This window comes from Leptinotarsa decemlineata, unplaced genomic scaffold (assembly GCF_025532065.1).
Source record: "Leptinotarsa decemlineata unplaced genomic scaffold, Ldec_3_MD MMD2_tig00002159_RagTag_RagTag, whole genome shotgun sequence".
Classification (NCBI taxonomy): Eukaryota; Metazoa; Arthropoda; class Insecta; order Coleoptera; family Chrysomelidae; genus Leptinotarsa; species Leptinotarsa decemlineata.
Window position 1 is genome coordinate 2,605,826 of NW_027412574.1, and position 26,312 is coordinate 2,632,137.

A 26,312-nucleotide genomic window follows, 5' to 3' on the forward strand; every position below is an offset into this window, starting at 1 on the left:
CATTAATTATGAAAGTTAAAAACGGATAGATTCTTTACGCAGCTCATGCCTGTCTAATATTCCTGTTATCTGTCTAATATTCATATTATCCGTCTATTGTTGGCGGATCTACAGCAGCGGTAGCGAAAATGAAAAAACAACTATTGCATTGGTTATGTTATAATAGTGGATTTATTGTGAAAATCTAAATAAATTTTATTAGTGACTTTTTCGCAGATGTTCATATCTGGTTTTATGAACCCTCGCTCAAAACCTCAAAAATAGTGAAAAACTAACATATCCCACACACGTTCTGATACATCTCTATACAAATTACTGGTAAATTGAAGCAGCTTATATCTGAGAGCTTGGAGAATTCCCAGAACAAACAAACTAACTTAGTCACGCCTAATAATATGGTTGGGAAAGAAAGTTTTTGGCCTTCTACTTATCCATCTTGATACAAAAAATGTGGGAATCTTCCAAAGAAAGAAAGGAAGCAATCAATTTCAAATCGTATCTCTATACAAAGATGTGTAGATCATGCAAAGAAGTAACTTTCAGGCACACACTGGAAGAAAAAGCCCTCTTGAAACTGCTATTTTCATATAAAAATTGATGTTTCGCCATAAGACACTTGCCTTATCAGCTTTTCAGTAGCAAATACGGATACTATTATAGAAAAAACACTCAATTCGTTCATAATTACGACTTTTTGTCACGAAATGGGTTGAATCCACCCATGTTATCGATGACAGTATGTGAATAACATTCATTCCCTAATTTGATCAAATCCCAGCCATAGGAATTTTGTTTAAATTGAAAGGGTATATCTTTAGGAGAGGTTAATTTTGGAAAGAAAGTTTTTGGCCTTCTACTGCCCCATCTTGATACAAAAAATGTGGGAATCTTCCAAGGAAAAGAAGGAAGCAATTAATTTCAAAAATTACCTCTATACAAAGATGTGTAGATCATGCAAAGAAGTAACTTCCAGATACAAACTGAAAGAAAAAGCTCTCTCGAAACAGCTATCTTCGTTTAAACAAGATTCTCATGGCTGGGATTTAATCTATTTGCTGATGACATCACTCTTGTGAAATCAGATAAGTCATACATCGATTTGATTCGAACTGTTGATGAGAAAAAAGCTGGTTCACACAGAATATACTCAAATTAAATGAAAATAAAACATAGAACTCAATTGTCCCCTCAAATCTACTCTATCAGGAAATACAAAATGTATATATACTTGGTATATTCATCGTCGATTGGTTAAACTGGTCCAGCCACGTAGATTATGTACTTGGTAAGCTCTCTGGAGTTTTATTATTTCTAAGACAACTGAAACCAGTAACCAATCTATAAAAATACCTTACTTCTCTCCATTTCATTTTGTACTATCATACAGTATTCTACTTTGGAGCAACTCGAGTAATGTAATAATGGTATTCCGATATCAGAAAAAAGCCATTCGTATTTTAACATAGATCATATAGTAGTATTTATTTATGTTAACCTGATGTGCAAACGTTCATTAAACGTTTTCACATCAGGTTTGTGAGAGTAAGTAAAAAGTAGATAATAAAAATTAATCACATCAACACTTTATTCAGCTTGGTATTATGCCGATGCATGCATGTACATCGTGGCGTTAAAGATACATTGAAACGTAAACAAATTCAAGAAACACTCCGATATACACCAATATAAAACAAGACCTGCAGATCTGTTGAATCCCAACAGCACAGACTAGCTATTAGAAACAAAAATTCTCTGGTCGGTGGTTCAGCCTGCGGCTTGAACCACCGACCAACACGGCGGACGATTGAGTGAGGGAACAAAGCACCCACGTCGAATCGACCGGCTACCAACTAATTTCCTTTTTAATGATAAGATAAAGTGGACAAGGTGGAGAAATCTGAAGTTTATAAGATCAAGTGTCCGGAGTGTAATAGTGTTTATATGGGACAATGTGGCCGAAATTTCTCAAAACGGTATCCTGAACATGAAAGGTCTTTCAGACAATGTAAAAATGATTCGACTTTTTCAAACCATTCCTTGGAATGCAACCACCAGTTCCCGAATCTAAACAATACGGAAATTTTGCATTATGCAAGCAAAGCTTGGAAACTCAATTATTTGGAATCCTTGGAAATTCATAAGGATTGCGGATGTAACCTACTAAATGACGAAATCGACCTGGTCTACTCGCCGGTTTTCAGATTAGCATACCCACATTGTTACAGGTGAACAAAATTCAGGTACTCAGTTAAGGACCGTCTGTTATTACCTACAGTGGCGTGTATACAGGGTGTTTATTAAACATGCGGCAAACATTTAAGAGACTATTCCTTGGACTATTCTAAGGATATTTTGTCCTTTATTTTGATGATTTTTGATAGAGCGCTTTGTTTCGAAGATACAAAGCGAAAAAAATTTCGACAATAATAATTTATTACCAAAAATTACATGTAATGTTTCTTAATCTACAAGAACTGTTGAAAATGACTACCCCCGCTCGGATGCAAGAATCCAATCTTCTCCTCATCGACTCCCGAACTCTTTCAAAAACACCAGTATTGTTTCTGATTGAGTTACACTCAACAATTATCCGCTTTCTCAAAGCTTTCACATCTTTCACTGTAATCAGAATGTTGTTGATAGGTACCAACGGAATTGTTAGATTTTTTATTACTCGGTAGGTCCAGTTTAGTACGCTATACTTTTATTTCGGCCACGTTAATAATTTTTAAAATTACCAGAATGGTTATTGTCGAAATTCTTTTTCGCCCCGTATCTTCGAAACGAAGCGCCCTATTGAAAATCGTCAAAGAACAAAATTTCCTTAGAGTAGTCCAAGGAATAAAAAAACTGTTTTAAAATCTGTTTTCCCGTTAATCAGCTGTCGCCCCCATATGAACGACAACTCTCAGAAGTTGAGAAACTTGTGCGAGCTAAAGACTAACGAGGTCTTATCTTTTAACGTGTGATTCCTAACACGGTAATAATCCCTTAATTTTTTGCCGCTTGTTTAATAAACACCCTGTATAAGGGTTAACATTGTTAATTATTTCAGTTTATTTTATTCAGGCAATCAATTTGAACAAATCTCTATCATATATCCTCTATCTCTATCCTCATTTAATTTGTAGTCAAAATATGTTTTAGATTTCTCTTGCAATTTTTGCATGACAAGTTTCACGATTAAACTTGAATTTGAAAGGGAAAATTTCAAATACGAAAATATTCCAAATTGTCATATTATACATTCAGGTAGACTGAATGGAATTGCATATTGGGAATATAAATCAAGCATTTCGCGAGCTTGATAGAAAGAAACGAATTATATTGATGAAATGTATTACTTCACTACCATTTCATACCTCCCACTTGCAGATCCCCTTTGCACTATACTCACTTTTCATAAAAATCGATTGAAGGTGACTAAAAGTTTTAACAATAAACGACAAGTTGCTTGACTCCCAAAATTAATTAATGAAAGTCAAATTGTTAATCAAGACAAAAAGTAGTTTTTATATAAGGGGTAATTTGCTTCTTCAAATTCTCACATACGACTTCTTATTACTGAAAACATAATTTTGAAGTGACACTTCACCCTCTCATTTGTAGTCGTTTATTATCGGTGAGAAACTCTTATGGTTATGAAATCGATAATTTGTTCTAGGTAAAATTCCGCACAAGGTCCACATCACGTACTGGTTTATATTCGAATATTCCAACTAGATCCAAGGTGAAACTGAGATTAGATCACGAACCTGCTCCATATTTTTTTTCCCTAATGGATTCGGATATCACTGAGAGAGATCAGTTTTTGAAAATTTTCAAAGATTCGTTGTTCATTAAAGTTAATGATTTATCACTTCATTTGAAAACAAGTACTTTGGCAGGGTTAGCCGAACTCACAGAAGATGAATTCTTGCCAACAATATTCGAGTTAAAGGTAAGTATAGTTTTTTTGGTACTTATTTTTACCATCTATAACTTATGTATTGAAAAATGTCAAAAATATATTTTAATGAAATTAATCCGATAATTAACGAGTCATTTTTTGTGGAGGAAAATCAATTTTTCATCGACCTTTTTTTTTGTGGTATTTGTTACCTTCCACAATCTGAAAAAAATATAAAAATTATAATGGAGAACTTTATACAAGTGTAGAAAGGGTAAACTTTTTAGTTTACCCTGATAAGTTATTGCGTAAAATCAAAGTATTTTTCACAATGAAAAATGTTCTATTTATCAGTAACTGCCTATCAAAAAAAATCCAAAAAGTAATACAATACATATCTTTACATTTCAGAGGCCAAAATCTGCCCCGGATATTTACGATATTTTATATATACTTTTTTTTTTAAACTTCAACGCCCTGTATCTCAGAAACGAAGCAACTCCGAATAAATGTTCATAAGATCTTTTTTTTTCAAAACGACCTAATGAATCACCCTCTGAAGTTTTGTACCGTAGTTATGAAACACCCTGTATAATTTTTTCACAGGATTGCAAAATAAGTCTCTTGAAAAAGTTGTTTCTTTTACATTTTCATCACCATATACTATATTTCATCAATCTAGGATATTTTTTGACATTTTTTATAAAATGCATTCTTTTAAAAAAATGGATATATTCAGTTCATTTTTATTTCTTTGTGAGTACCATGTCATGCAAATATAATTTTTATGTCAATGAAATATATAATTTATGTCAATGAAAAATTAAGTATGATACTGCGAAGTATGATGTTGCGAAGTTATGATGGTTTCACCGTTTTGTGAGAAAATAAGTAAAGGTCTACTTTTTATTCAATAAGATCAAATTAAAAAAACTCATAGTTTCATAAAATTAACTGCCTACATTTTAGTATGTCGTTCTTCACGCTCAATGAAAACGACGGTTTTTCTGGATGACCAGAAATAATCCCGATCGCGTCCTAAAACTCTACCTCTTAACATTTGATTTATGCACTGCTTCACTGCAACAGTTTGGTATATTAGTACACCATCAGCTGCTACCATAATTTTTGTTTGGTAATAAGGTCCTCATAATAGTAATGGTGATAAGATCCACATTCATCAATAGTTTAAAAGAACATCTGAGCCTCGAGACACATGTCTGATGCGTTACTACTATGAGCTTTGTAGTGCTTACTAGTTTTTGTGTTTCACTTGTCATATTGAATGTTTGTGAATCTCGAGACCAGCATTTTTGCTGAGTAGGGAGCATAAGAACATATTTTATATTTATAGTGTCTTAACTTGTTGAACTAACTGTACGCTGTTGTTATATTTTTAATACAAAAAAAAAATTAAAAAAAAAAAACATCTACAACCTAACTAATATCAGTAATCAAAATAATTTGTTAATCCTCAGCTGTCGAAAGTTTCTTTAAAGAGGTTTTCAATGAGTACTGGTCTCGACATTCGATTACAAAACCATAATTTTTTTGGGATCGCCAACGGCAATTTTGGGAACTCACTGTACCGCCTGAAGAAGAGGTTGCTTCATCTTTCCACAAAATGTTACACACTGAAATCGTAAATTCCTTTCAGAGTATAGATGTCGGTTTCTAAACTTGAAATTAATTTTTTTAAACGTTTCTAACACTCCCCATTCAATAACCACTTTTCGTTATCTTGACATCTTGTATTTACTCGTTTTACAAAAACCTTTTCTACAAAACCACATTTATGAAATTTACCATTATCCTTGGCGTAGTACTGAATCGGGATGGTTTCTTCTCACTACATATTAAAACAATTTCAATTTCTTCCTGAAATGATAGCACTATTTAGTTTAGTTTGGCAGAATAATATACGAAATATTTATAGAATTCGTCTTTTAAGTTGTTTAAGAGCATCTTATACACACGAATTCTCAACGCAGTTGTCAGAGTATTCGAACGGATATTTAAGTAGAGAGAAGAGAAGAGAACCTACTCATCAAAAGATATGTAACGAAGGACAGGATACAATATAAGTGTAATCTGTCTATGCTCTGCATCACATGAGCTCATCTTGCATTTGTTCAGATGCCTTGCCCTACCCAATTTACAAACGGATATATTTCAAGGCGATTCCCTCAGTCTCCCTCTTTTCTGAATGTCACTGCGTTTATGTGGAATAAACTTCCTGAGAACGTTTTTTCGAATGGATATAATATCCAGCGATTCAAATCCAATGTGAATCGCTACTTTCGCATACCGCTCTCAGAGCGCTTTAAAGATTTTCCTGAAGTGCTTGTGTTTTGTCCTTCAAAAAAATATATATGAATTACCTTGAATTGAATGCCCCGAAAAAAAAGGTCTCCGTCAGTCCTTAAGGGTGGTGAATGGAATTCAGGATAGACAACTCAAAAGACAATATGGAGATTATGGAAAGGATGTACGGCTCGTAGACGAAATCATTCAACACAATATGTGTAGAATGATTTCGTCTAATTTTACTTTTGGAATAACTTGTGTTATAAGAGTACACTTCCATTCTGCTAATAACCCAAAGGTACTTTGCAAGTTTTGTTGGAGTGTGCGAAAGTATTCAGGTTCACCGTTTTATTTTTGTGTTCCTTAAAAACTTTGATATGAGCCCATAAACGGCAGGGATTTGTTGGTTAGTCCTCACATTTTCTGGACTGCAAAAAATATATTTAACAGCATGTCTTGCTTTCCCTTTTAATTACCTTTGAAAACGATATAAATTGTCAGGTGAGATCTTCTTTTCTTCTGTAGAACAATAAAATCGGGAATGGGTTTAACGGGCTTGACGGATTACTTTAATGTTAGTTTTTTAAGATTGGAACTCAGCTTGTCCATACATTTGGCAAATAAAATATAAAAATCATTGGTTTTAATATTTTTATTTACATTCGAAGTTTTTCAACGGATGATTCGTTACATTGGATGAAAAATAATTTTTTTCTCGTGAGGTGATGCTTTTAAAACGGACATGACATGCATCATGAATATTCACTTTTTATTGATCTAATCCGAATTCATTGTGTTTGATTTTTCAGATATTCTTGATGAAGTATCGTTAACATGTTCTTTTCCTTCGTGAAAGATTTCCAATTGTAATTTAAATTTTCTGAGTTCTTTTTATTCTTTCTCAAGTGAACATTTTTTTTCTTTCTTGGAACTTTTCAATAGTTTCCCTAAGTTTTTATTTAACAATTATTTTTCTACAAAGCTTGTTGACAAAGACCCTTCTCAACAACTGATGTTCAATTTATCTGTATACAGAACTATAAATTGAAATGTGAATATATAAACAATTTTCAACATTCTTTAATATACTCAAAGAGAAACTAGGGTATGTTATATGTTGTAGGTTACTGTGGAAAATGTGCAAATTGACCTGGAGGATGATCATCCATCAGTTAATGTTACTTCGTTTGATCGGGCACCACTGGTACTCAACGTCATTCAACTCTACATATTTCGGAATGAAGATGGTATATTCAATATTTCTCCTACTTTCCCAATGAATTTTAATACCGGCAAGTTTACAGGTTAGTATGTAATTCTGAAATTTGATATTTTTCCAGCAAATAGTGCATGAAATTCGTGGCACATATCTTTTAAGATTCAATTTTATCGTGCCATATTTATGATGTACTAATCAGAACTTGAATTTTTGTGAAAGCATCGACAGAAATTCAAAGTAGTCATCAAGTGATGGCCTTTGCATATTATGTTCATATTTTTTTCTCAGATTTTATTTGTTAATGTTCTATTGGTGTGGCCAAAGGTGCTTGCTCCACTGCTACAGTTAATGTTAACATTATTAACTAATGTTAACATTATTTTAAGCATAAATGCAAACCCCACCATTTCTAAATTTCGTTCTTGAATAGAAAGAAACTAATTTAAAATTATCAATGTATGTCATTTTCATTTCGTCTTCTTTCAGCCAATGTTCGGACATACACAGTATGTCTGTATTGTGCTCCATCACTATCAGCTGTAGAAGTTTATTTTTGTTTGACAAACCTTGTATATTGAAATGCAAAATAGAGTAGTCTTTCCCTTGGGTTTTGGTGATAGGCACTTGATTTGGGAGTCTATAATCCTCCGTCTGTCTCGTATTTAAGATTCCTGAAGGTGAGAATCCATCACTTCTGCTGGTCTCCTCTTCATCGAAAAAAACGATATCATGGATCCATTTGGCCACGTTTCACGTTTCCATGCTTCATTAAGTAATTCTCGATTGATGATGACCTTCATGGAGGAATACAATTCTGGTTTCCTAGAAGGGTGTACCTCAAACTTAACTCCTGGTAGTTTATTATTCAGAAACATCATAAGGTCATCCGGTTTAGTTCCTGCTTTTAACCTAGTGACATGTAGGTAGACCTTTCTTGAGATAGTCTCTATTGTACTCGACTCTGTATTTCCTACCAGGAATTTCCTATTTCTCTTGTGTGCCACCTGAGATCAACCTTCATCCTTCTGTACATGTTCTTCAATGGAAGTTTGAGCTAAGTGTTGAATCTTGTTTATTGTTGTGTAGCTTTGGGCTTGTATTAATGCTGTCTTGACATGTTGCGGAGATATTAGGTCCCACGGAGATTCCAATGTTGGATTAGTAGCCACTGCCGCTTCAATTTGTTTGGAATTGTCTACGTTATTCATGACTATTGTATGTTGTATTTTTTTTCTTCTTTGATGGTCAACTTCGTTTATCCGAGATTAACATGGTTTTGTTTGATTTTTTCTTCAAGCAGTTCATTTGTTCTTTTTAGCAATTTATTGTTTTCAAGTAAAATCTGATAATTTTCTCCTTTCTCCAATAATATTTTCCTTAGGAAGTCGATTTTTGATTTTATAATAAGTACATTTTCTTCTTGATTAACTTGGTCTTCATTTTTATTATTTTGTGGAATTTTACACACCTCGCAGATGATTCTTGTATCACATAGTTTCTCTCATTTCTGCTTTTTCCTGGCTGCCCAGAATAAATGAAAAACTGAACCACACTTTACACACACTAAAACGTTGGTATTTTTTGGCAATATTTGAACATTTTTACATTAAAATTTCTGTCATTTATAGAACAGAGATCTTCTACCTGCGCATCACTCGACGCCATATTTCATTGATTGACGTTAGATAGATAGACAGATAGCTGAAGTAAAACTTCAGCTAAGGTATTAGTGTTAAATAGAAACTGAGGTATTAGTGGCCCACATCGTCCATGAATTAATTTTGGGACTAGACATCATGTCGCCTATGTATTCCTGGTGGGTATGAGAAACAAACTTGAAAGCTGGAAATGAGGAAATTGTGTTCTTAGCCTTATGACAGTCTCAAGATCGTAAAACTGGAAGACTTTAGAATCTTTCCAACGCCGAGAGATTCATACAAACAGAAATTTCTGGACATGGTGGCTTGGGCACAACATTATTAAAGCCATCGGACGGCTCCTAAGTAGTAATGTTCGTGGCTTGATCTCTCGTAAATGTTAACAACCACATAATTTCAGTAAGAATAATCAACCCAAATAATAACAAGAGTGACTCTTGAAAAAGGACTTCTGCAGCGTGCTTGACAGTCCACAAAGGAACTCATCGATTCCTTCAGGAAAACGTGGTGCCATTTGTCTAAAGAAGAACTATGCATAGTCACCCGCTTTCTGGAGGAGTAAAGCGACATGGTTGTGAGGGGCAAAAATCATTGGTCTAATTGGTAGATCAATATCGGATCGAAAATAGGGCGAAACTTCATCTATTGTTAGGGATATATTGGAGGAAGGAGTAATTGAATAATCAAACAGTGTCTGGTCATCACCTGTGGTATTGGTGACTAAGAAACATGGATTGACGAGATTCTGCATAGACTACAGGAGGGTTATTGATGTCACCAGAAAGGACAGTTTTCCTCTCCCAAGAATAGATGATACACTGAACATCTTGGCTGAATGCAGATGGTTCTCAAAATTAGATCTCAAAAGCCGATATTGGCAGGGACCGTCCGCCCCAATGATAATGAGGAGACTGGCTTTTTCACCTGCATGATTTATAATAGATGACAGTTGCAGAATCATAGTGCAAGGCAATGTAAAAAATGACGCAAAAATGTGTGGTGGTTCATTAGTATACATTGCAACTGCAATTTATTTTCAATCAACAAAAAATCTAGAGATGCTGCAGACAGACCAAATGTAGTTATTTCTTACAAGAACAAAAGAAAATTGTTTTGGGCAACTCTAATTTTTTAAATTTGTTGCCTCGTGTTCACAAGGCAACAATTAAAGTGTACAGCTGTATAACTGTAGAAAAGAAAGGGAAAAGGGCCATTTTTATTGGAACACTTTTGTTATTACTATAAACTGAAACAGCACCTGCGCAGAAAAAGGAACTATATTTTTACACACACAATTCTGAATGTATTTAATTTTAGAAAAAGAAAATACTAAAATACCATTGATAATTTTTCATAAAATGATATATGTGTTTTTTTCAGAAAGTGAAATCAGGCCTGATTTGAAGAATCAACTGTATTTAGATAATGAGGAATTGAGAAGACGTTTAATGGCATTCGAAAGAGTTTCAGAAGAAAACCGTTCTTTACGCAAAACAAAGGAGGAGTCTACTATACTTCGTTCTCGTTTGAAAAAATCACAAGAAGAAATTGCTCAGCTGATAACAGATAAAACAAAATTAATCAATGAAATTAAAAAATTACGAGAACAAATATCATCAAAAGAGAGTAGTTCTATGGTCAATAGCAGTAAAAGATAGCAAAACTGTTTTGACTGTACAAATTACTGTAGTAATGTTAAACGTTAGCAGTATTTGACGGTCATTTTGTTTTTATATATGATAATTTGTTTATATTTCCTGTATAACAGGTAGAACTAGTTCCAGCCATCGAGTGAAACTATAATATAAGTTTATTCATGACCTTTTTTTACTCAAATATTTACTTAAAGTTATATATGAAAAGATGGTATGAGCTTTTAAGAACTTATTATGTTTTAGAAAAATGATATTGTAAAATTAAAAAGATTGTAAATAAATGGAGTGAATGAAGTTTTGAATTAACAGTTGATGCATTAAATATTTCAGCTTCCTTATATAGAGGGTGTTTCATAATTAATTGATGATCCTGAAGGGCGATAATCTTTGATTTTTTTCAAGGAAAATTATTCATATGAACATAGGTCCACAACCGCTTCATTTCAGAGATACAGGATGTTGAAATTAAAAAAAAAAAATCAGTTCTCCCCTAATATCTCTTAAACCACTTTGGTGCTTTTTCAATTTTGGTACATGCAAAGTATGTATAAAAATACTTTTTTTCATGGTAAAGGTTTTCATAATGTTCATGTCCTTCTAATGTCCTTCTTCCAAAAAAATAATATTTTTGTAATCACCCTCTATCTTCTCATAAAAATGGTCTCTTGTCATTTCTCGCCTTGTGAACGGTTTTTGAGGTAGAAAATAAAATACTTTCATTTGCTTGTTTCTAGGTAAAATCAGCTGTTAAAGTGTAGTATAATTAATTTGTGGTCGAGACACATCAAGAGTCTTAATTTTAGTGTCAACATAAACAATTTTGACACTTCTCTAGTTAGATACGTTATAAGTCATAAAAACTTGTTTCTTAAAAAACATGGTTAATTTTACAAATACCCACCTAGCAGACATGTGTCAAGTGTATGGAGAATTCTGTATAATTTTTTATTATATCCCTATCACGTTCAATGAGTTCTGGCTCTACTTCCTCGAGAGTTTCCCTTACGAGTGAATGTCTGCCAATGGTTTCTTCAAAAAGTTACCGAAAATCCTTTATTTTTCAGGGAAATTTATTCACGGACGAAGCTAGTTTTACTGAAATTTTCATAGTAATCATTTTTGGGCTGAGGAAAATCCTCATGTAATCTTAGAATCTTATCACCAGGAGCAGTTCTCATTATTTGCCTCGGCTGGAATTATTAAGATTACTCAATTAATCCTTTTTTACCACTGGCAAGATATTTCAACCAAAACTTTCATAATCGCTGAAATATGTCATGGAGGAACAAAGCCATGGCCAGCTTGATCCTCAGACAGTTTTAATTATTTTCTTTGGGAACATTTTGAGACTTTGGTGTACAGTCAACCAACTCAAACTGAGGAAGAATTGCGAAACCGCAAAATAGTTTCCTGTGAAGCTATAAGGAATATTCGAGGAATTTTCAAAAGAATACGCAAGTCGATTAGAAGGACAGCTGAAGCTTACATACTTTCAGAAGGCGGATATTTTGAACAGTTTATATGATTTTGGTATTTTTTGTTCATAATAGTTCGTGCATACTCATTACAAAAACTAAATAATTCATAAAGAGTATCAAAATTATAAATAAAAGCTTATAAAAATCTTACATAGATTCTTTGATTACCACAATTGTGAATTTAGGAATAAAACAAAATATCGAATAGGGATGAGCAAATGAATGCATTTTTTTTTCTAATTCACAAACTTCACCGTTCGAAAAAGGCAGACCATTTTAATGAGAAGAGAGAGGGCAATTACACAAATAATATTAATCTGGAAAGAGGACAGTGGCGTATAATAATTTTAATGAAAAATATGTCAGGGTATGTTAACAGGAAAGCCACCAAGGAAAAAATCATGGAAAAATGTATTTTTTTTAAGTACCTATATTTAAGATATCGAAATGTATTTACTTGATCTAATCCAAACAATAAATTTTCAAAAGAATAATGTGATGAAAATGATATAGTTATGTTAATATTCGAATAAATTATTATAAAATGGAACTTAGTTTACCAAAGGCATTTTTTCTTCCAGAAAAATGATTCATATAAAGACAAAGTTTGAAACCAATTTTTTATCTGCGATTACTACTTGTTTATGTTTCAATCTTGTGATTTTTTGTGTCACTTAACCATTTTGTGATTTTAACTGAGATCTAAAGTCTATCCAAATCCAAGATAGAGTAATACAAAACTGAAGCGTGATGTTCACGTGATCGCCCAGTGTCAGTTGGAATGGGCAGCGTTCATTGGTGAATTTGCCTTCTTGGTACGAGTTCGGTTCCAGAATGAGAATGGGTTTGTTGCTGAAGGGCTGTGGTGTTTCGAGTCAAAGAAAACTGGAGATTATCACGAAGAAATGAACGGTGAATCTTTTGAACAGTGGTTTTCCAAAGTTCTACCCCATCCGGAGGATAATGCTGTGATTGTAATGGACAATGCACCTTAACATTCGCGACGGTTAGAGAAGATTCCGACAACGTCTTCAAAGAAGGTTGAAATCCAAAATTGGCTGTGATCAAAGAATATTAGCTTTGAAGACTCAATGCCTAAGAGTACAGCTACTAAAAATTGTCAAGGAGCGCAAGCTTGAATTCCAAAAATATATAGTCGATGAGATGGCAGCAGGCCAAAACAAAATTGTCTTTCGCCTGCCTCCATACCACTGCGAGCTCAATCCCATCGAGTTAATACGGGCGGATGTGAAGAATTTTGTAGTTCATCATAACACCACGTTCAAATTTGCAGATCTCAAAGTACTTTTTGATGAGGCTTTGAAAAGAGTCACAGCAGAGAAATGGGAGAAGTGTGTTCGGCATGTTATATTGGAAGTCGAGACAAAGATGTGGAAGCTTGATAACATAATAGAGGCACAAATCGAGCCACTGATAATTCAAATTGGTGAGGATGACACTACTGATGAAGAGACAAATTCATCCAGTAGAATAATTTTGATTAATATTCCTTTTGATTTTACATAAAATAAAAATTATCAATAAAGAAATAATTACGTCTCTTTTCATATAATGCTTGAGTGCGCTGTGAAAAATTCAATGAAAATCTTTTTATATTACACATATTATCTGCATTTTTGCCGTTAAACTGCAAAACTTGTGCATTTCACTTGTTGCGATCGACAAGATGTTGGTTCTGAATACGACCCTGGCCAATTCTTGGTATTTTCAATATCACGTGCGTAGGGCATGCCGATGTTTACATCCACTCTATCTTGGATTTGAATTTGCTATAATTGAAAATGACCACTTATAAATTATACATAATCAGTTTATAAGGTACTTATTTTGATCACCTGATGAGTGGACGAGAATCAAATTTAGCAAATGATAGTTGAAGTTGAAAGGATATTGATTGATTAAATACTTTCAATTTTTTGAGATTTGGATGAGATAACACTTTATTGTGAGATTTTCAGTGAAAAGTTTACAAAAAGGCAACACGTATTTCACTATACAATATCTTCCTCAAACATTTTCATACAAAATTTAGTGACAATCTAGTAATAAAGTGTTATTTTAATAAGTAGTGGATTTCCATCAAGTATTGGCCATTTCCATCACATATTTATGCTACAGGTAATTTTGAATATTGCTTTTAGATACGAGCAAGTCAAGTCAAGTTTATAATGCTTGTGTTTTTTCTTTATGAGTGAGAGGAAGTTCACGGTTTGCGTTATGTTTCTGAATTATTTTTTGTTAAAATTTGACAAGTTTATCAGTTAAATTTTATAAAGTTCAGTATTCTTGTTGTACAAGCTATCATATAAAGTTATTCGTAATCGATTTTCAATGTTGATATTGAAAGGATCTGACATGGACAGGTAACCTGTAACAACATCAATGGGTTTCATTACTGTCGCCGATTGTATTGAATGGTTATTATTTCATGAGACATTTGTTCGATTATGTCCAGGTCATTATGGTTGGTTTGGAGATTCTGTAGGGGAATCTTTCAACAATTCTTTCAAATGCGGCATCATCGGTAGTAACATATTGCAATTTTATGTTGTGAGTTAATTTGGGGTATTGCCGTTATTTCATAAACTACACCCCACAATTTGATCTCCACAAACTTCATTTAAAAAATATCACGATATGTTTCGCTAACACAGTAGCTGTGAAAACAAAGATGAGGCATTATCTGTGATCGGTCAAAGATCACAGGAAACCACTCGAAGCTGTGGGGGTATATCACTTTCTTTGTTTGTGTGGTAAAGTATATGTAGAAACCACAAAAAGGTCCAAGAGCCCTAGGATGAAGGAATACTGAAGAGGTTGCAGAATGGGGCAGACAAAAAGTCATTAGTACCGGATTAGGTTAATAGTGCTAGCTGAGGGATATCATAATCGGTAAAATCGATTAGTGCTGGGGACGATAGAAGTACACGAACACACAAATAATTTCAGTAGGAAAGAACATTAAGTTCAGCCAAACATGAACTTTATTCTCACTAGAACGAAGATAGCATCACAGCGCCCCGATCATATTCCTCTATCAACATCACAATCTACTACGTCACCGCCTCGGCACGACAGTCTTCGTTCAATATTGGGGATGGAAGCACTTCTGACGAAACCCGACAAAAGATACGAATATAATATAAAACGGTGATAGGGAGACTCAAATAGAAATATTTTGAGGGTAAAGTGCGGGATTGGTTTTTGAAATACAGTAAGCATGATGTCGATGTTCTCGAGAAGGGCATTTCATCATCTCTAACTGATTTTGCTTCATTTCTGCAAGTATTCTCATGACAAAAATTCACGTCTTGGAACTCCATTTGAAGAAACATGGTTGGGAATGGTCATTCTGACGCCTTTCAATAAAACATCTATTTAATTTTTCTTGCTTTACAAATAACTGAGATATTGCGTGTTAAGTAAATCTCGGGACACCCTGTATGTATAAATTTGTACTTGGAAAAACGCGTCTGATTGACATTCAACTTGTACTTTTTATATACTATATCGTAATTACACCTATTCAGCTTGTGGGGCCATATCTGAAGTTGATACAAATTGGGCTTTGTGAAAGAATGGCCAGTAGCCCAAAATTGGCGTCTGAAGTTAAATAAAACACAAAATTAATCAAAATTTGAATACTATTAGAATTGGCTCGTTGATGAGAAGTTTTTTTTGCAATGTTCAAAACTAAATTGTCATGGATGATTTTTGCATCTTTCTTTAAATATGTTGTAAAAGATTTCATCTGTTTGAACTTTCCTCAAACATGCATATCTCAGACTTCTTAGAGAGAGACTGTTAACGTGCTCTTATAATTATAAAAAACAATTCCTAATGTCGTCTGGCTACACTGGACAAATTTTATTGATATACTTTCTGAAGTTGTTTGTATCTAGCTGCCTTTTTCAGTGTTGTAAAGTACATAGACTTGTCTAGTTTATTCAAAACATGCGTGATGTTAGTTTTCAGGTATTCGTCATCGATCGTTTTCGATAATCTATAACTATTTTCGATTTTACTTACCAAAAACATCTTCGTTTTTTAGTAACAATCCAAATTGCGGATGACAAAAGGGATTTGCTCGTCCAACATTTAAAAAAATTGGGATGGGACTGGATTGGTATGAGTAAGGCTACGATTTTGTATGAACAGGAAATTTATTTCTAATTTTTATTTTGGTTGTCGCTGTGAATGAGTCACTTCTTTTAAAATATCTTAAAACTGTTTGCAGGGTTAACAGTGGATGTTTTTTGGATTTAAGGGATCTGTCTATATTATATTTTGTTTATCACTGTCACTTCTCAATTTTTGAAAAAATGAATTTTGAAATTATTTTCGAAATTGAATTCACTTATTTCAGGTACCTCTGAAAAACTAGTATATCTTATCTTTGAGAGGTGAGGTTTTGACTGGAAATAACATTGTTAATTTGAAATCATTTTTGATCAAGTAATTTACAGCCCTCCAGAGTTCAGTAAATTTCAACTTTAGAGCCATTTTTGCACAATACACTATAGAAAAACAATTAAATCATCTAAAAGAAGAATTCGTTCAGGCCAGTCTCAACTCCCTACACAGTAGGTTAATGGACTGACACCTATCAGAAAACAACTACTCCCCTGGCTAATACCACGAAGGGCTTTGGATTATATCAGACAGGTGTCAGTGCAGGATTCTTCACTGAAGTTATTCGTGCATATGCTGTTGGCGATACAACTGCCGCAATAGATTTTCAATTATTGGAACACATTTACAGACCGGTTTCGGGCTGTTTGGCCACTCGTCACTGCAAGGTAGTGTATGTCACCCTACACAGTAGATTAATGGGAGTTGAGACTGGCATGAACGAATTGTTCTTTTAGATGATTTGATTTATAGCCAGTCTTCAAGTATGCCCACTGACTATATGTGAAAGTTTCATTTCCTTATACGAGGAATTGGTCAAATTTCGGATATGTAGTTGGTTACCTCGTTCACAGGCAGATGGGGCGACGACAAACCTGTTGTTTATTGTATGCTTCAGCTTAGTTCGAGGAATGATACTCTGACGGAATTCGATTTTCAATTATCGGAAATCATTGACTTTATGTTGATGATATACAATACCTTGCACTGACGAGTGGTCAAACAACCCAAAACTGGCCTGCAAGTGTGTTCCAATAATTGAAAATCTATTGCGGCAGTTGTATCGCCAACAGCATATGCATGAATAACTTCAGTGAAGAATCCTGCACTGACACCTGTCTGATATAATCCAACGCCCTTCGTGGTATTAGCCAGGGGAGTAGTTTTTTTCTGATAGGTGTTAATCCATTAACCTACTGTGTAGGGAGTTGAGACTGGCCTGAACGAATTGTTCTTTTAGATGATTTGATTTATAGCCAGTCTTCAAGTAGCCCACTGACTATATGTGAAAGAAAAACAATTGTTCATTCACCACATCACCTTGAGATCTTCAATTGTGTTGACGCTAGATTAAGCGAAAAATGGATTTAAGACATGAATTAACAGTGACTTATATGCCGCAAAATAACACAAGTGAGTATAATTTTGATGTTTTAATTTTGTAATCAATTTTTTAAATGATGCAGGATGTTGTCGGACCTCAAAGATTATAGACAATACAAAAATACTGAAAGAGTAAAAATTACCTCGTTTTTTTTTAACGAGAAGAAAGATCCAATTCTTTTATACAACTTTTTAGTTAGGGTCAGAGGAATGCACCTTATGTACCTGTAACTACCATAAAACAATAAAAACCTGTACAATTGTTGGTTAGATGGAGAAAATGGTTTTGTAAAAAAAAATTAGAATCATTTTACACCAAATCTATGAAGATTTGAATGGGAAGCCAAGAAAAGTATCAATACATTTTATACAAATAAGATAAATAAAACATCTTTTATATTACTTTGTTTGATAAATGTAAGAGGGAATTCAATTCTCTATTCAGTTACATATGCACTATGATTTCCAAGAAATTACAAAAATGTGTAGTGAGTTAAAAGTTTCGTTTAAATGAATATTCTACCCGTAGCTAATCAAATGTTTTTTTACATCCAAATCTGGAAATATTTTGTGGAATTTCCCTTCACATTCTCTCCATAGATTGGGCGTTAGCACCTAAAATACCTATATATTTAGTCTTAATGAATATCAAAAATAAATTTGCACCAATAACCTGTGCAAGGATCAATGATAATGAATGTAATACATCACGAAAAAGAGATATTTTACTTCTCCGCAATATTCGCTCCAATCAATCATTAATTAATTTTGAACTTCATTCTGGGATGTGGAATAAACAAAACATATGCAATGAACATTATTACTCTTCCCAGTGTCAGGCGTTATTCGAAAAGGTGTTCTTTCTGGAAGTTGTAGCAAATTTACAAATAATGATTTTGCACTTTTTTCTACTTTTCGATTTTTGTTATATCTGTGAATTTGCATTCTTCATTGCAATTGGTACAACGTATTGATGCTGCAAACACTTCAATTTGAATTAACAAAAAAAAAATGTAAAATTTATTTGGATAGAACAAGCGTTTTCTTCGACTCAAAAATGCGCTTATATCATCACCGATTTTAAAATACCCAGATTTTCAAAGTAATTCAAATGAGGAAAACTACTACAACAGTAACGAAGAAATAATTTATATAAAAAACGATGAAGTTTGTGCGCCAGGAAGTGTAATAAAAGGTATTTTGAAAATATTGCTCCCACGTCGTATCATAATGGTCATCGCATACTAATCAATACACGAGGGTGATCCTAGAAGTACTCGGCCTAGCAAAGAAAACAAAAAATTATGAAAAAAAAACTGTATTGATTTTTCAACATAATTTCCTTTCTGCTCTATACACTTTTCCCAGCGACGTTCAACACGTTCGATACCGTTTTTATTATAAGAACTGTCTTACTCCTCAAAATAGCCATTAACTGCCAAAATCACTTTTTCATCAGTGGAAAATCTTTGGCCACTGAACAATTTTGTCAAGTTTGGGAACAGAAAATGCTCCGAGGGGCCTAAATCTTACGAATAGGGTGCTTGAGGATAATTCGTTAATTTTGGTTATTGCGATACCTAATGGATTTGTGGGCTGGCGCATTGTCTTGAAGAAACAACACTTTCTTCTTAGCAAAATGCGGCCGCTTTTGGTTGATTTCTTCGCTCAACGTTGCAGTAAGTTCGCATAATACTCGCCGTTGATAGTTCAACCTTTTTTAAGGTAGTCAAAGCAGTATCCCACTCGCATCCCAAAAAACTGATGCCTTGACCTTGCTTGCAGATGAAATGGTCTTCGCCTTATTTGGAGCCGGATATCCCTTTTGAGTCCACTGTTTTGATTGTTCTTCTGTCTCGGGTGTAAAATGATGAACCCATGTTTCATCCACGGTTGTGGAACGAAGCAAGAATTCTGCTTTGTTGCTGTGAAACTTCGCTAAACACTCAATTGAAACATCTTAACGACACTGTTTTTGCTCGAGTGTGAGCAAACGCAACATCCATCTTGCACACAGCTTTCTCATGTACAAATTTTTAGATAATACACGATGTACCGCACTTTTTGAAATGGCTAAGTCTGTTGGCTCGCGCACTTTCAGTCGACGATTATTCAGTACAGCTTTGTGGATTTTCTTCACCGTTTCTGTCGTCACCTCATTTGATCGACCACTGCGATGCTCGTCTTGGATCTTATGGCCTCGTTTAAACTCTACTACCCAATATTTCACTGTTGTAAACGAAGGAGCAGACTCACCTATGGTAGAATCCAGTTCAGCTTTATATCGGTTGGGCGCTAAGGCATTTCAAATGAAAGTATTGTACCACATCACAATGACCAATTTTGTACATTTTCACAAATTCACGGAAGACGTTCGCTATTGATGGCTGCCAAACAAACACTGAACAACCATTGGCCTCTTAGGTTCACCAAAATAGGATTTTCTATACTCAGAGGGTATCCTGTAAATGCAATTATCGGAATCGCAGTCCACGTTAGGTGGCCTGGTTTTCGTCAAGTTGCTACGAATAGTGTTTTCGGATCTGAAGCAGATTCTGATGTTGTACTTGGACCCAATTCTTCTTATCCTTGGTCTAAGTGAAACATCAGAACCTGCTTCAGACCCGAAAACACTATTCGTAGCAACCTCACGAAAACCATGCCACCTAACGCTGACTGTGATTCCAAGAATTGCATTTACCAGGTACCCTGTGTCCAACAATGTATTCAGCCAAGCTAGCGTAGAGATACGCAACATGTGGAAACCCATAATCAAGCAAAAAATGGCCAACTCCCACCAAACGGTCATCTCCCGCTAAACCGGTAAGAGGATATAAGTTAAAGTACTCGAATAACCCATAAATAGTCATCTCTCGGAGGAATTAGTCCAGTCATCACCCGTGTTAGGAATCTCACGTTAAAAGGTAAGACTTCGTTAGTCCTTAGTTCGCACAAGTTTCGACTTTTGAGAGTTGTCGTTCGTAGAGGTGCGACAGCTGGTTAACGGAAAAACAGATTTTACAGACAGATCACCGGAAGACGATTGTGGATAATAACAATCGAAACGTCGTCAAGTTACTTGGTTTGAAATTTCTTAATTTTTTATTTTTATTCAATTGTCTTATTTTTTTTACTTGTCTTTTATTTCAGAGTTTTTTTTGCTTAATCGATAGATAGATACATTTATTTCAACAGAGTGCCACTCGCAGGAGTGGCAGGATATTTTTGTCTGAGAAATACATCAAAAGGAAAATTGTAAAAATATCAAATATGTGTACATATAAATCTAAAAATGACGCATTCAAAATGAATAGCTTCAAGTTTCAAACACGATTACAAACATATTAAAATGCGCATGATTACTGAAAGTAGAGATAATTTCTATAAATACATAGCGCAATTTTGAATAAAATTTGGTTCATAAATTTCCATAGGCCAGAAAATATTATTCAGTATTGTACAGATTTCAGAAATCTGTTAGCTACGACAATATCTTTTATGTTATTCAGAAGATTATTATAAAATTTCATTCCAACATAGATAGTGCTATGTTCATATAGGGATTTTGCATGGATGGGATATGAGGTCTTTTTTTTGTCTTGTCTCGTAAATATGCGTTTTGCGATGTATGTCAAAATGGCCTGGATGATTGATAATAAATTTTATTGATTCATATATATAGATTACTGACACAGTAAGTAGTTTGTTGATCTTAAAGGCTCATCTGCAGGAATCTCTAGTATTTATATTAAAGATTATTCTGATTTTTTTTTGACATAGGGAAACTCTATTAAACCCATGACATGAGCCCCAGATGATTATCCCTTGTCTCATAGAGGAGTAATAATTCGCATAATATACTGTAACTAGTGCTTCAAGATCAACATTTTTTTTTAGAACTCTCATGGCGTATGTTACCGAGGATAGTTTATGGCAAAGGTTGTCTATCTGACTACTCCAACTTTAAAAGTGTCATCAATGTATATGCCTAGAAACTCCACTGAAGTATTACAAATGATTTTTGATTGTGCATAATTATGTGGTGTTTCTATACTGTTATTGACTTTGAACAATACAATTTGTTTTTCCATCGTTCAGAACTAACTTATTTCCAAAAAAATAATCTTTGAATTGTTCTATTATTTTGCTACCCTTTTTTATAATATCAGGTAAGTTCGCACCTGTTAATAGAAGATTGGCATCATCAGCATAATTGATCATGTGAGCAGTGTTTATATCTGCTACAACCTCATTAATATCATTGACAGATATAATAAATAATATTGGACCGAGAATACTACCCTGTGGGACACCCATAGACACATCTGAAGCATCAGATCTTGCCGTTTTGTCTTTTTGATTGAGTTCTACTATTTGCTTTCTATTTTTCAAATATGAATTGAACCAGTCGTACGATTTTCCACGAATTCCATATTTATTGAGTTTCCATAATAAAATGTCATGATCTATGCAATCGAAGGCTTTAGATAAATCCATGAAAACTCCACATGATAGATCTCTTTTGTCCATTGCTTCTAGGACTTCATTGCTGAGATACATCAAAGCAGTTTCAATTGACTTATTTTTCAGATAGCCATGCTGGTTATTACAAAACATTTTGAAGTTTGTAAAAAATTTTACTAATCGATTTACCATTGCTATTTCAAAAATTTTTGATATACATGTCAAAAGACTGATTGGCCTGAAGTTGGAAATGTCCGACTTATCCCCTTTTTTGTGAAGTGGTTTCACTATCGCTATCATCAGTTCATCTGGGAAAACCCCTTCCTCAAAAGATTTATTGATCAGGAAGGTCAGAATACATACAATCTCGTTTGTTTGAAGGTGATTGACAATGTTTCATGATGAATTTTACTAGTTCGGACTTCCATTGTCTACTATATAAAATGATTTAAAATCCCTGAAACAACTAAAAAAAAAAAATTGAAAATGAGTACCTGAAAATAACAATTATATTAACCAAAATAAACCTGAAATGAAATAATAGTGAAATAAAATACAAGTAAAAATAGAACAATTGAATAAATAAAAATAAAGAAACGAAAAAAGAAAATAAAAAGTTGAGAGATTCCAAGTCACGTTAGTTCACGACGTTTCGATTGTTAGTATCTACAATCATCTTCACCTAGTCATCACCCGAAGACGATTGTAGATACTAACAATCGAAACGTCGTGAACTAACGTGACTTGGAATCTCTCTACTTTTTATGTTTTTTTTTTTCATTTCTTTATTTTTATTTATTCAATTATTCTATTTTTACTTGTATTTTATTTCACTATTATTTCATTTCAGGTTTATTTTGGTTAATATAATTCTTATTTTCAGCTATTCATTTTCAATTCTTCTTTTTTAGTTGTTTCAGGGATTTCAAATCATTTTATATAGTAGACAATGTAAGTCCGAACTAGTAAAATTCACATACAATCTCATGAGCACAGCTTTTCAGTATGTGTATGGGTACTGTGCTTCTCTTGTTGAGTATCTCATCTTCTGTGACAGGGTTCAAGAACAGAGTGTTACTGTAAAAAGCTGTAGATCTTTCAAAGCAACTCACCTTACCAATATCCTTCTGTGTTGACAAGAGTTTAGGAGCAGATTCGATGAAGTATTTGTTGAAGCTATTGGCTACCTCGCATGGATTATCGTATTCAAATTGTACGGTTTGAGATGCACCTGTCACTCCTCTAATAATTTGCCACATCGTTTTGGATTTATTATCCGACACAAAAATTTTATTTCTATAATAGTCATATTTTGCAGATTCCAAGTGATTGATGTAATTTCTCTTTATCTCCTTATATGCATTTTTATAATCAGGATCAATTGTAGAAATGGATTGATAAAAGACAAGTTGGTTTTTCATTTGTGTAATCACAGGTGAATTGAAAAGTTTACTTTTAATACATTTCTTGTGTTTATGCGTTTTTGGAAAGCGTAGATCAAAGTAAAAATTGAAAGTTTTACTAAAATTTGAGAAAGCTTCTTTTGTATCTTTCGCACTGTATACATTTGTCCAGTTCTCGGAAATTAGGTTTGTACAAAATTCACTTATTGATTGGGAATCATAATATCGTCTCTGAACTTTTGTTGCTGATTGGGTTTTGTCACATAACAACACTTGCGCTGAGTGATCAGATATACCTGTTTCAATAACTATCCCTTTTTTATCACCTTCGAGATTCTAATTATGTTATCTAGGCAGGAAATGGAATGGGAAGTAACCCTTGTTGGTTTGTTGATGGTTGAAATGGAATTATAAGTAGCTAACAGATTTATGAAATCTTTACAGGTATTGCTTGTAAGAGAAAGGGTGTCTATGTTAAAATCACCTGCTATAAAATAAATACAGTTGTTTCCATATAAAATATCTAATATGGTCTGAAATTTAGATATAAACAATTTAACTTCACTTGATGGGGACCTGTAGATGCAAACTACATTGAACTTTATTTCACCAATTTTACAGGCTGCACTGAAGCACTCGAAAACATAGTTTTCAGCTAAGACGTTCACTTCGTCGATTGGACTGCTAACAATCTCCTTGGATACATATACAGCTGAGCCTCCGTGTTGGCCTTCTCTTCTGCAATAGCTAGAGACTTGAATGAGATCTTTGAAATTGTAATTCTCAATATTATGTTGTGATTGCCAGTGTTCTGTAATGCACACTACAGGACAATTCAGATCTTCAATGACCTTATGCATCATGTTGATGCTATTTCCTAGACTGAACATTTTGATGCATTAGAAATTCTTTTACATGGGAATATTTTGTGACTGATTTCCTTCTAAAAAAGTAACAGGCTGGTGTGGATTTCTGTTTTTTGTATTTTGGTTCTCAAGAAGATGATTGCCTCTCCTGAAGTTAAATCGCTCAAAACCTATATTTTTTGGCCAGAAACTGGGATCATATACCTTCTCTTTCAGACTCTGTGCAACACCTATCATAAATGATTGATTATTACGCCTTGTACTTAGTGTCTGTAGTTTTTTTACTTCGATTACTTGGTTTTCTAGTGATTGTTCTGTTTGTGCTTCTATATGTTTTCTTTTCTTATGTTTTCCTTCTTTATATTATCGTGTACTTTGGTTATGAATAACCATATCTTTTTGTATTGATCATCATGCCCATGAAAATTACTATCACCTTCACCACTGCCAATGTTTATTTTATTTTTACGACTCCTATGTGTGACCTCTTGAAAACCTTCATTGCTATTATAATCATCATTTAAATGAATAATATCTTTCATAAACCTTCTTTGTTCATTTTCTAGAGCATTTACTTGATTTTCAGTTTGTGACTTATTTTCAATTTTAGATTCGTTAATTGTGACACCCTGTATGTTGTGGTTTCTCACAATGTCTAATAAATCCATATGTTCTTGAATGTGTTTTTCCTGGTTATTTATTTTGTTTTTTTGGGATTTGTTTTTCTTTATTGGATTCTTCATTTTTTTTTAATGGAATTGTCATACTATGTTTTATGGTTTGGGTTGGTCTGTCTTTAATGAATTTCTCTTCCAAAAATGCAATTTTCTCTTTCAGTAATATGACTCGTTCTTTGTCTGCAATAATGGATTCCTTATCAGCAGAAATTTGCCTAAGTAATTCATTTTCAGGAAGTCTTCTTCAGATAAATAAAGTAGCTTGTTAATCTGATTCATGCTTGCTTTCCACTTTTTTTGGTCACTAGATTGCTTGAGACACTTTGGATGGAAGTAATTACATTTGATACATTTCACTTTGTTTACTACTTTTTTCGAGCAATGTTTACAAGTAAAATTCTCGTTTTCTGTGGGAGCTGGCGACGAACAACCTGCTTAGCCCGCCATGTTAGAAGAGAAATATAATTGTTACTTTCAGCTATTCTTTTTAATTTGAACTGGTTCTTTTAGGAATTTCAAATCATTTCATATATTATTAGACAATGGAAGTCCGAGCTGATGAAACTTATCATGAAACATTGTCAATCAAATTGAAACAATTGATGTGAAAATCTTGAAAAAGTCCAACTCTTTATCATATTCAATGCCTACAAATTTTCATGTTTCAAATAAAGTTTACAGCCAAATTACTCACTAAAAATAATACATTTTATATAAATCAAGTATGGTGTGAAGATAATTCATATGTTGTCATTGAACACCAACTTTAGTTTTTGAATAACCCAATTTAAAATAATACAGGGTTAGATCTGGCGTTTCGTTGGAAATTCGTAATTGAAATAAATAATACAGGGTTAGATCGGGCATTCCTGTTGGAAATTCTGAATTTAAATAAATACTGATCCTAATGGTGCATGATGAAAGGTGAAACCGAACCTCTGCCTTAGAATAAATCCCAAACAAGAACTTCTCCCAATCATCAGAACTGCAATACTCTTCTCAACACGCGTTTAACCAACCAAGTTGACGTCTTCAAGAGATGAAGAAAAGTGCTTGTGTTGGTCTTAATTATGCAGTCAATTCAAATCAACTTCTCAATATTTCTACATTGAGTTGATAAAACTTCCAGGAATAACCACTCTTTAATTTTAAATAATACAC

At 33.7% G+C, this 26,312-nt stretch overlaps 1 protein-coding gene across 1 annotated transcript in view; it reads left to right on the top strand.

The window, feature by feature from the left end:
* LOC111511192 (bridge-like lipid transfer protein family member 3B) overlaps window positions 1–11,022 on the top strand; it is a 119,937-nt gene extending 108,915 nt beyond the window's left edge. Inside the window, exons 18-20 of the mRNA XM_074177051.1 lie at window positions 3,665–3,940; window positions 7,320–7,500; window positions 10,454–11,022. Coding sequence (XP_074033152.1) covers window positions 3,665–3,940; window positions 7,320–7,500; window positions 10,454–10,731 — 735 coding nt within the window. The 3' untranslated portion in view covers window positions 10,732–11,022. The remainder of the gene's footprint in view (window positions 1–3,664; window positions 3,941–7,319; window positions 7,501–10,453) is intronic.
* Window positions 11,023–26,312: the final 15,290 nt, after the last annotated feature.